At 42.2% G+C, this 12313-nt stretch overlaps 1 protein-coding gene across 1 annotated transcript in view; it reads left to right on the top strand.

Moving 5' to 3' along the window:
* Positions 1-12313, top strand: part of plcb1l (phospholipase C beta 1-like) — a 90263-nt gene that overhangs the window by 53494 nt on the left and 24456 nt on the right. Inside the window, exons 4-12 of the mRNA XM_016448824.1 lie at positions 4650-4790; positions 5355-5434; positions 6455-6508; positions 6585-6660; positions 7551-7651; positions 8206-8372; positions 10683-10840; positions 11390-11472; positions 12164-12248. Of these exons, the coding sequence (XP_016304310.1) occupies positions 4650-4790; positions 5355-5434; positions 6455-6508; positions 6585-6660; positions 7551-7651; positions 8206-8372; positions 10683-10840; positions 11390-11472; positions 12164-12248 (945 nt within the window). The remainder of the gene's footprint in view (positions 1-4649; positions 4791-5354; positions 5435-6454; positions 6509-6584; positions 6661-7550; positions 7652-8205; positions 8373-10682; positions 10841-11389; positions 11473-12163; positions 12249-12313) is intronic.

The raw sequence follows: 12313 nt of genomic DNA, 5'->3' as shown, positions 1-12313 counted from the left end.
CACACACACACACACACACACACTCTCTCTCACACACACACACACAGGATCCTGGCTCTGAGACATCGGGCCCCTGCCAGGCTACGAGCCTCAATCGCCACGGCAACAGAACTTTAAGGCCAGTCTTCCAGAAGCCCCACAATGCATCAGTGCACTAATTCAGTCCTGTGTGCGAATGTCATGATGTCATGAAACATGTTTGCAGGTCATTTTACTTCTGTAATGGATGAAGGATATTCGGGCTTTAGTGGCTTTAGTGCGTTGATTTTGATTGATTGGATGGTAAAAGTGTCTCTATATGACAGTTGGAGGGATTGGTGGGATTGGTGACATCAGCATGGAGCACGTTACTATTCTGATGGTTATGAAGGAGTTGTGGTTTGACTGCTTAGTCAAAATCAAATCACCTTTATTTCTATATTATTTCTATATTTCTAGGTAGATTGTTCCAGAGTTTGGACGCTAAATAGGAAAAGGAACCACTCAGAGCTGACAGAGCAGCCATCAGACAGTATACAGTATTCTAGGTTATTACATGCGGAGGTTTTATTTCATTGACTCACTCGATTCGTTCAGGATTCATTCTTCATTCAGTAGCGAATCACCGCTGTGTTGCTCGGAGACACACAACAGTTCTGCTGTGGCTTTGATTGGAACGATTTTCGTTTGTGAAATTGAGCAAAAACAGTAGATTTTGTGTCTAAAATGTAAGTCACTTAATTTTAACTTCTTGTTTATTGAACTACTATTGTATAAAATCAGTGTCACATTGCAATCGTGTTGATATTGATATTCGGGGAAACATCTTGGTCATATAATGTTGCTTACCTAAATCATATTTCATAAATATCGTTTTTTTTCTACGGCAGTAGGCATCCTTTTAGTGCCGACGTCACAATTACGTCACAGTGCTAGCTGGAGGCAAAACAAAGGGAAAACTGGAGGCGGCCGATTCAAACCAGCACAGATTCCATATCTGCTGCCACTGCCAGACAAAAAACCCACGACAGCTGTGGTTAAGAACGCAATAAAACGAGCGGACCGGACAGAAACAATCGCCAAAAATGCTTCTTGTCAGAAAAGGTTAAATAAAGTATTGTCTTTTGTTGTTATGGATTATGGTTTGGGTTACGCGTCTAAAGATTTCTTATGCATCTCACAACATGCAAGAGTAGCTTATGTCGTGTATGAAAGTCTGTGCATGTGTGTAAAACAGCAAATTCACGGTTTATGTGCTTAATCACCTGTAATTGTATATAAATTGTGATTGATTGTGGCTGGAATTTTTAAGAACTTGGTAATAAAGAATAATAAAATACAGAAAGTTGAAAATTTGCAGTTTGTGGGTTTCTCATCCTAATTTTACAAGTGGAAAGTTACAAAACAACACACGCACAGCGCTGACTGACTCTGATAACGGCCGGGTGTTCTCCGAGTCCGATCGACTCAGGTATTACACACAATGTTAAACAGACCCGGACCCGAAGTAATAGATTGGGACCCGACCCGGACCCGGCTGACCATTTAAAATATAGCCCCGAACCCGTACGGATCCCAGGTCGGGTCCCGGGTCCTCGGGTCTCGGGTCCTCCGTGTAGACCTCTACTGTAAACTCACATAATTTACAGGAGGTATACTTTAAAATAACTATTTGGCCATTACATACATACATCTTCAAATAATATATCCATCACATTAAATGTTTAACTTTTTCTGTATTTTGGCCCAGTTCACTCTCGTGTAGCTGTAAAAATAGTAGCCTGCTGACACTGAAATACATCTTCATGACTAGATAGACACAGGTGAGTTTCTCTTTACTATACTCGTTAGGTTTCTCTATCAGGGGTAAATGAGTCACTCAACCGGAGGTAATCGTGTCAGATCGTGAGTGTACGGGTCGGCTAGTCTGGTTTCGTCCGTTAAAGTTCACTTTTTCAAATAACAATCGCTGTGGCAGTGAGTGACCGTACATATTCAGGTAAAATCGGGTTTTCTCCGGTCATTGTTAAAAAACAAGCTAACAAAACTTCCTAGCTAGCGTTAGTGAAGCGGTCAGGGAATCCTGCTCCGCCCACAGAAAAACATCACAGTGTTTACTAATTGAAAAGGGGTCTATAACTTTCTATGAGTTACTTTGTGTGTGCTGTTGCGCTAATTTGTATTGATTTCTGCATGAGTCTCAATCTCTCTCACTCATCTGGCACAACATAAATACATTATCAGTCGCCGTTTACACTGAATGCAATTAAAATTAGAATCATTCTCGCGCGAAAAGACATGTTTACATGCGGATGTGAGAGTAAGTGTGATGTCAAAACGGCCGGTCGATCGGTGCATCTCTAGAAACCAGTGGCCTGTAGCACGAAGCCGGTTTCAGTTTTTACCCACAGGTAAGTTCACGTTAAGTTTGAGCAAACTCTTGAGTTTTCAGGCTCAAGAAGGTGGGTTGGTTTTGAGCGGGTTTCGTCGCCATGGTAACTTACGCTACACAGCTACCCTGCTCCGGAGCAGGTTTTATTCCGGGTTAGAGATCGCAAACCCAAACTGGACCAGTGTTGCCAGATTGGATGGACGATTTCCAGCCCAAAAGCTCACAAAAAACTGTCAAAATAATGTGATGGAATATGTAAATCAAGCTTGACAAGGGCCATTTTTAACTCCTTAAAACTAAATAATGATGACAAAATAATATAAATATAACGTTAGATAAATTTCCCAGGTAAACGGATCAAATAGCCTACATTAAAGAGAATTAGGCTACCGAACATGAATAAAATATGAATAAAATAATATATTAACCGATACCCTCGAAACAACACATGCATCATTTTCAGTGTCAGCAGTCAGAATAATCCAATTTAAATGCAAAAAGTGCCCAATATAAGTGATAGGAAAAAGCAACGTATCTAACAGGTATTTCACGCTCGTTCATGCACACATCATGACAGTCAAAACTGTGTCATTCATTGATACATACTGAATTATAATCCGACAATTAAAAAAAAATAAAATAACAACAACAATAATGCGCTTACCTTCGTGTTGCTCTATAATTTTACACAGAACTAGATTAAGTTCATATTGTAGAACATAATACAGAACTTTGCACAGTCAAAACTAATCAAGTCTAGCAGTTTTTAAGGATTTATCAAACTGGGGTGCGTTTCCCAAAAGCTACTATGTTCGCAAGTTCCGTCGTTACCAATAGATTTCAGTGGAACTAACTACCATAGTTAGCTAACGATGCTTTTGGGAAACGCATCCCTGGACTGTTTAAACGCTAAAAGACAGGATCGTATGTACCGAGATATTTAGTTTCGGTTTTGATTCATTCAAATGTGCTCTGATTTCGGAGTTGCAGTGATAGAGCCTTCGTGTCATCTCACTCCACAATAATTCACGTTTTGAGAGAGTCACTCTCCCACTCTTTATCTTATATTTAGGCATTGTGATTACTTGAATGCACGCGCTCCAGAGTTAATCACAAACTCTGGTTCAAACTCTGAGTTGGGAGAGAAGGTTTATATTGAGCTTTGTGAGCCCAGTGAACCTGATCTTAACCAGGTTGGCTTTATCGGGTTTTGTCAACTCAAAACTTACTCTGCAACTCTTGAGTTTGTTCATCTCGCTTCATGCTACAGGCCACTGAGCTCTGAGAAATACTGAAAATATTACTATAAATTGTAGCAACACCTCCCCCTTTACCTTTTGGATGCGGCTGATTTTTATAACAGTAATCTAACTCTTAACAATACCAGTTCAGCATTACATTAACAGTGCTCTGACAAAGTGGCGGTGATTTTTCAGCCTGTGATGAATGTCAGAATGAGCGCAGGCACTCTGTGTGATTGATAGTTGTTTAAATCGGCACTTTTCATTTTATTGATTATGCGTGCGACTGCATGCTGTCCAGTTCAGTTTTACTGTCTGTCAGACGCTGCAGGTCAGGGCTTTGTGCATTTGCAGTCCAGCTCTGAGATGAATGTTTATGCCATGCAAATGTGAGTCTGACCTGCATCAAAACACCTTTACGGCTGCCAGATGCAGTCTGAACCTCTGTCCACAAATACACTGGTCTAATCAAACTGGAAAATGGTGCAAACTTGATAAAATATGTGACAAATTCAAATGATGCTGTAATTAGCTCTACACAAGACGATAGTGTGATTATTCAGCTCAGTTCAGTTCTGTGATGTTCTCGTGGTGGCTTCAGTAACGGTACAGTAAAAGCCGAGTGAGATGTGATGGGCTGAGTACAGGTTGTTTTGCAGTGTTTGTCTTTGTGGGATTGGTTTAGTTAGTGAACATTTGTTGTGTTGATCTGTCTGGAAGAATAGTTGGGTACACTGAACCAGAAGAAGGATGGACTGACCAATCAGCGCCACATCAGACCCTTTCACAGATTTATCGTATCGTCTCCTCAACAGGTTTGACAACCGTTTTCAATCGTTTGCATGATGTCCCAAACCAGCCCAAATTTTGTCCACCCGCCCAAGCCAATTTTTACCCACACAATCAAATTCAAAACCGCCCAATCTGGCAACACTGAGCTGGACCAATCAGCTGTGAGCAAAGTGACGTATATCTGATGCAATGAAGCCACTCCCCCGTATATCTCACTCCTGATGTGTTTGCGGTGTTTTCTCCAGGAGGCCAAGCAGCGAGAGCTTCTGGATGTGGGGACTCTGGAGGGGAGGCTGGAGAACCGGACACTCACAGTGGTCAGCGGTGCAGACATGGTCAACATCACCTGCCTGAACTTTACAGCCTTCAACGAAGAGGTGGCCAAGGTAACGTCTGCTCTGACACTTAGAAACAGACACTGCGTTCACACTATCAGACCTTCAGTGGCTCTCTTTCAGTGACACTCCCTAAAGGAATTTCACAAAATAATTTATCTTGTTCATTTATTTTGAAAGGTTGCATTTTGCTTTAGGAAACAATCATAACCATTAACCTAATTTTAGAATGAGTCATCAAAAACTCCAAAAACATCAGCTACAAATATGAAGCAACAGATAGAAATCCAGCACATACACCATTAAATCATGCAGTTTTCTTCTGATCACAGAGAAACAACAAGAACGTGAACCGATAGTTTGGTGCTGATAGACATCGTCTGATTCACTTTATCAGAGCCACAAACACCACTGAAAGAAAACAATAATGCTGATGGGAACTAATGGACGTTGTGATGATATTTATGATGGTCTTTGTCCGTTCTCTCATTCAGATCGTATTAATGAACCCTTTCCTGCATTCGGCTGCTGATTGTCTTTTGTAACGAGTCTCTTCAAGCACTAAAGTTCATCCAGACTTGATAACGGTGTGATGTATGTTTTCTGTGTGTTTAGGAGTGGGCCGAAGAGCTTTTCAGCTTGGCGTCGAACCTGCTGGCTCAGAACATGTCCAGAGAATCCTGTCTGGAGAAAGTGTGAGTGTTTCCCGTTCCTCTGAGAAAGAGACGAGTTTATGATGTCATGAACACACTTTACAACACACGTTTCTCATTTCACATACACAGAGGTTTTGTAAAACTCCAAAATAAAATGCCGGGACCAGTGAATATGAGGCTTTTCACACTATAATGATGCAGCATGTGTTAGCCGTTGTGTTGGTCATTCTAGCTCACATCTGTTGGTTCTGACACTGAAATGAAAATGAAAATCAGCCTTTCTTCACAGACTCGGCGCTGCTGCGAGTCTAAATTACTTCCAGGCTTCACGTAACGTCTGCTAGCGTGAGCTGGTTGAGTATTAACTCTGCTCAGCCGGTGCGTAGCGATAGCATGACCGCGGCCGTCTGGTCACATGATGAGGGTCCGGGACTCAATCCCATGATGCCGCTCTCCCACACCGGATCGTAAATCAGGACGGCTGTGACTTTGGCCGGGAAAGAGTCCAGCTGCATTAATTATTTGCAAAAAGCCACTTACCGCTGAATAGTTAACGATAGTGTTTTGCACACGGACTGTTTTTAGACACATGTCTTGTGGTTTTTACATGCTTCAATACCATTGCAAAGCATTCTGGGATGGGAGAGAAGCAGTCTGGGAAATGTAAACTATCTAAACACACTCACACACACCAGCACAGAAATGCACATGCTCACCAGCGTAACTAACTATAAATCAGTAGTTCAGCTGGTCCGATGCACTCGTTACTGTATATAAGGAAATATGTACAGTAGCTCAATGCAGCAGTATGTCACCATATTATTTTTTTTTTAAATGAGGCTTAAATGTGTGTGTGTGTGTGAGTGTGAGTGTGAGTGTGTGAGAGTGTGTGTAAGGGGAGACGTGAAGTGAATAAATAGCATGTGTAAGGTGAGGCTTTATCCATTAGTACTAGTGAGTATCCGCAGCGCAGCCCATTATTATCGGTGACTGGCCAATTCTCTATGAAGTCTGTCTGTTCAGGCTGTGTGTGATCATGATTCGTTCTGTTCTTCACAGGTACACAAGACTGACGTTACAGCTGACGGCCGAGGGTGGCATTCCTGTGAAAAAGTGGGTAAAAACAGCAAATGTTAAGCAGGTTCACCTCAACATGTCTGTACAGATGCTGTCGTATTCTGTCTTGCAGTATCTTCCGTCTGTTCTCGGCCGACAGACGGAGGGTTGAAAACGCTCTGGAGGTCTGCAGCCTGCCGACAGGACGAGTAAGAGAACGCTTCATTCTGCTAAAACCTCGCTCTTTTTAGAGCAGCGGCGGTCATACGTAATGAACCATCAGCACAGAATATATCATGATCTCTTTTATATTGAATAGCTGGACTAAGAGGTAAAAGCTCTTAGTTTTATTTGTGATGATAGATTCACTTCTTTAATGATTGTAAAATGCTTCAGGTGCTAGCAGAAACTTAACAAATATCACTCGCTTTCTGAAGACTTCAGTGGATGCAAAGATTCAAGATCTTTATTGTCATATGTGCTAGGTACAATGAAATTATTACTTTATCTCCTCCCGAGAAAGATGGGGTAGAAGGGGAACAGAAAATAAATTACAAAGACAATAAATATAGAATATAAAAGAATATACAATAAAGTACAAGACAATAAAAAGATAAAATGAAACAATATGCAATAAAGGACACACACACACTCTCACACACTCTCACACACACACACACACACACACACACACACACAAACACTCTCTCACACACACTCTCTCACGCACACGCACACACACACTCACTCACTCACTCACACACACACACACACACACACGAACACATGACTGTATGCTGGATGTACACTGTATCCTTGTGTTCGCGCTGCTTTGTGTAAGTGTACTGGGTCTGTTCATTAGAGCGCTGCTTTAAGCAGGTGTGATGTGGATCTATTTGGTTTGTATTCCTGCAGTGCTGCGAGTAACTCCACTCAGTGAAAAACGTTGGTCCAAAATACAGTGTCTGTGACAGACTATGCCTAATTAAATTTCTAAATTAAATAAATACATTTAAATTAAAAGTTAATTAATAATTAATAAAAATTAATTAATAATTAATTCAAACAGTATCTCACACTTGTTTGTCTTTTCCTACAGAATGACGCCATTCCTCAGGATACATTTACACCTGACGTATACCGACAGCTCCTGAACAACATTTGTCCGCGGAACGACATCGATACGATTTTCTCAGAAATGTAAGTTCCTTCTGCATTCTGATGGAAAAAATCCAACATCACAATCTACTGACTGATCTAGTTCACCCATCACTTGTGTAAGTCGTTTCAGAGGTGGAGCAAGTTACATGAAGACTTTTTTTTTTTCTTTAGAATAATGAATCATTTACAATAAGACCCGGAAAGTGTGTTAAGAAATATACACAAAATATAAAAGTCCATTTAGATGTCATGTTCATGTAAACTAAACTTGTATGTGGTCATGAATGGACTTCATGGTTTTCATCATATGTAAAGTTATTTCTTTCTGTGTGTGTGTGTGTGTGTGTGTGTCTCTCTCTCTCTGTGTGTCTGTGTGTGTGTCTCTGTGTGCGTGTGCATGTGCGTGTGTGTGTGTGTCTGTGTGTGAGTGTCTCTGTGTGTGTGTGTGTGTGTGTGTGTCTCTCTCTCTCTGTGTGTCTGTGTGTGTGTCTCTGTGTGCGTGTGCATGTGCGTGTGTGTGTGTGTCTGTGTGTGAGTGTCTCTGTGTGTGTGTGTGTGTGTGTGTGTGTGTGTGTTTCTGTACTGATGTGCAGCGGCGCTAAGATCCGGCCGTACCTCACCGTAGAGCAGATGACGGATTTCCTGAACAACAGACAGAGAGACCCTCGTCTGAACGAGATCCTGTACCCGCCCCTCAAAGCGGAGCAAGTGCAGGGATTGGTGGAGAAATACGAGCCTGACACCATGCTTTCACGAAGAGGTTGGTGAATTCTCCTGTCACTCAAACAGACTCCGCCCACTGTCTGCTGTTTGATCCCAGGGAATTAAAGCTGTAATGATTTAAAATGCTCATATGATGTTGAACTGAAGGTTTGCTGTTCAGTGAATAAGAGTTTGATGTTATGTGACGGTCAAAACCCAAAACTTCCTCTCTCCAGTCCATCCTGAATATTTATTACTTAAACTGCAGAAACAACATCACAGCCATGAGCTCATTAACATATGACCCGCCCACACATATTCAGTATGAACTACACCAATCATAACAAGGCTCATTTACATTTTACAAGTGGCAAAGAGTCCGTTTTACAGTAAAAAGAAGATAATTCAATCAAAAAACTTTTGGAGAGATGAATGTAGATGTTTTTGGTAAGAGCCATACTGTAGCAGCTCATGAGCCCTGTATCAGAGGAGGGTTCTCTACTGAGTCTAACTCACTGCAAAAAACCATCGAAGAACCTGTATGTTTAAAAGATGCTGGATTGTAGTCTTCCGTGGAGATGCTGTCTGACCTTGCAGCCAAACACAGAACAGTTAGCATGTTCTGCTCAATCTTTCATCATGGCATTAGAACTAGTACACCGTTGTCGCTTGCGAATCAAAATGACGGCTCCGTGGGTGTAAATTTACAGATTAAGGGGCGGTAATATTATAATGAGACCTACCTCACAGGTCAGCCAATCAGACGACTCGCACAACACCTACCTCACAGGTCAGCCAATCAGACGACTCGCACAACACCTACCTCACAGGTCAGCCAATCAGACGCTTTGCACTACACCTGCCTCACAGGTCAGCCAATCAGACGACTCGCACAGAACCTACCTCACAGTTCAGCCAATCAGACGACTCACACAACACCTACCTCACAGGTCAGCCAATCAGAAGCCTTGCACAACACCTACCTCACAGGTCAGCCAATCAGACGACTCGCACAACACCTACCTCACAGGTCAGCCAATCAGACGACTCGCACAACACCTACCTCACAGGTCAGCCAATCAGACGACTCGCACAACACCTACCTCACAGGTCAGCCAATCAGACGCTTTGCACTACACCTGCCTCACAGGTCAGCCAATCAGACGACTCGCACAACACCTACCTCACAGGTCAGCCAATCAGACGACTCGCACAACACCTACCTCACAGGTCAGCCAATCAGAAGCCTTGCACAACACCTACCTCACAGGTCAGCCAATCAGAAGCCTTGCACAACACCTACCTCACAGGTCAGCCAATCAGAAGCCTTGCACAACACCTACCTCACAGGTCAGCCAATCAGAAGCCTTGCACAACACCTACCTCACAGGTCAGCCAAACAGACGCCTCGCACAACACCTACCTCACAGGTCAGCCAATCAGACGCTTTGCACAACACCTACCTCACAGGTCAGCCAATCAGACGCTTTGCACAACACCTACATCACTGTACATCAGTCCCTCACAGCCTCGTTTTCATTCCTGTCATCAGCCACAGGCTTTACACTCCGCAGAGCGCTGGTACTGTGAGCCACGTCACTTTGTTGTGAACACAAATTGAATATGAAACTGTCAGGGATTTGGTTTGGGGTTTTTCCGTTTCCATCAGACTATGAAGAAGTGAGTCACTCTGAGAGCATAAAAGCAGATGAACTAATGTTTGTGGGATGCTCACAAATGTACAAATAATCCTCAGTGATGATCGTTTGTGGCCTGAACAGATGATCCAGTGTCAATGTGGTTTCAGATGCTAATGCACTTAGATTTAGCCATTCGAATGAAGATGGAGTGACAAAAACCTCCCTGCAATTCTTTGCACTTATGTAGCTATAGAATTATGATATTAATGTCAGTATCATTTGAGCTAATGGCTGTACTTCATTTAGACTCAGTTTAAGCACTTCCAATCCATATACTCAATTTTACAATAAAACTCAAGATGTGTCACTAATGCATTTTTAGATTAATTTAGATGAAGTTCTGCCAGTTATCTCAATCAGACAGGAAGCACATAATCACTCATAAGACTAAAATATATGTGACTTCTGTAACATAAACCATTCTCCACTTTTATTAAAGGCTTTGCATTGCATTTGCTCTCAGCTGAGATGCATTATTATTGTAGGTTAAATGGTAACATTATGAATGCAAAACTTTTGACAAGGAAGAGAAGCACTATATTTTAATGATCAAACTTGATCAAATCAGACAGGTGAAACATGCAATGCATCAGCAAAGACAGTAGATTAGATACGAGTGAGAGGCTTGTTATCGAGTCTCCTGATGTCCGTCGTGTTGTTTTCTGCAGCGGGTCAGCTGGCGGGAAACTCGTCTGTGGAGATGTACCGGCAGGTTTTGCTATCCGGCTGTCGCTGTATAGAGCTGGACTGCTGGAAGGGGCGCACCGCTGACGAGGAGCCGTTCATCACTCACGGCTTCACCATGACCTCAGAGATCTGCTTCAAGGTAAATGCATTTATCTCCCTTGTTAGGTGTGGACTCTGCAGTCCGAGGGATTTGAGCTGGATGAGATGGTTTTGACAGGGATGTGGAGAAACAGAACCAGCGGTGAGATTTAGCAGAACATTCAGACGGCATGAGCTTTAGGAACCGTAAGGCAGAACATGAAGGATTATGAGGAAATGGCATGAAGGAGGCAGAGAGAGCATACGCGATTGCGACATATTGAAAAACATATTTTAACGGATTAGAATAACTTGTTAGGTTTAGCAGATGTGGTGGTACAATTTAGTGTGTACACAATCTGAATTCTGTTGATAAAGGATAGTGATCCAGTGTACCAAAAACATTTCTCTAGTGTATGAGACAGACTTGATGTCTCATCAGTCTCTGAGGAGGCACAAGAATGATCGCATAAACGGAGAAAGCACCCATTGCACACCTAATTTTTAATTTTTTCTTTAAAAAATTAATTCTTAATTTTTTTTTAAATCATGACTGTCCCTCAGTTGTGGTGTCATTTCCATGCATGTAAACTAATGGATGGCTTTTCAGGAGGTGATTGAGGCCATCGCAGAGAGCGCCTTCAAGATGTCTCCGTTCCCAGTCATCCTGTCCTTTGAGAACCATGTGGACTCGTAAGTGTCAAAGCTCTTTTTCACTCTTTCTTAGAGTAACATAAATGATCCAAGTGTTTAGAGCTTTACTCACAGCATGTTGTTACAGTTAACATGTACTCTGTGTGTGTGTATGTGAGAGAGAGAGTGGGTGTGTACCTGGTATTTATCACGTTATGGGGACCAAATGTCCCCACAAGGATAGTAATACTAGTCAATTTTGACCTTGTGGGGACATTTTTGAGGTCCCCATGAGGAAACAAGCTTATAAATCATACAGAATGAGTTTTTTTGAGAAAGTAAAAATGCACAAAGTTTCCTTTAAGGGGTAGGTTTAGGGGTAGGGTTGGTGTAGGGCAATAGCACATACAGTTTGTACAGTATAAAAACCATTATGCCTATGGAATGTCCCCATAAAACATGGAAACACAACATGTGTGTGTGTGTGTGTGTGTGTGTGTGTGTGTGTGTGTGTGTGTGTGTGTGTGTGGTGATGTTTCTCTAACATTCTGCCCAGGGTTTGTTCTAAACCTCTAACAATAAATATTAAACTTCTGCACATTAGTCCATTTACGCTTTATACTGTAGATAATTTCAGTCTTTGGTGTGCATATCTTTTTAACTTGTATTGAAAGAATGTTTCATTCAGAACGTGAAGGCGGCTGGCGTCGCTCGATTCCTCAGTGTGTCTCATGCTCTTACTGTGTCTCAGTCCCAAACAGCAGGCGAAGATGGCAGAGTATTGCCGATCAATATTTGGAGACGCATTGCTCACAGACCCACTGGAGAAATATCCCGTGAGTGAAAAACAGATATCAACACACACACACTCACACTCACACACTCTCTCTCTCTCACACAC

The sequence above is a fragment of the Sinocyclocheilus anshuiensis genome, unplaced genomic scaffold, assembly GCF_001515605.1.
Source record: "Sinocyclocheilus anshuiensis isolate Anshui unplaced genomic scaffold, SAMN03320099.WGS_v1.1 scaffold519, whole genome shotgun sequence".
Taxonomy (NCBI): Eukaryota; Metazoa; Chordata; class Actinopteri; order Cypriniformes; family Cyprinidae; genus Sinocyclocheilus; species Sinocyclocheilus anshuiensis.
The sequence above is the reverse complement of the archived record's forward strand: the minus strand, read 5'-3'. Positions and strand labels throughout refer to the sequence as shown.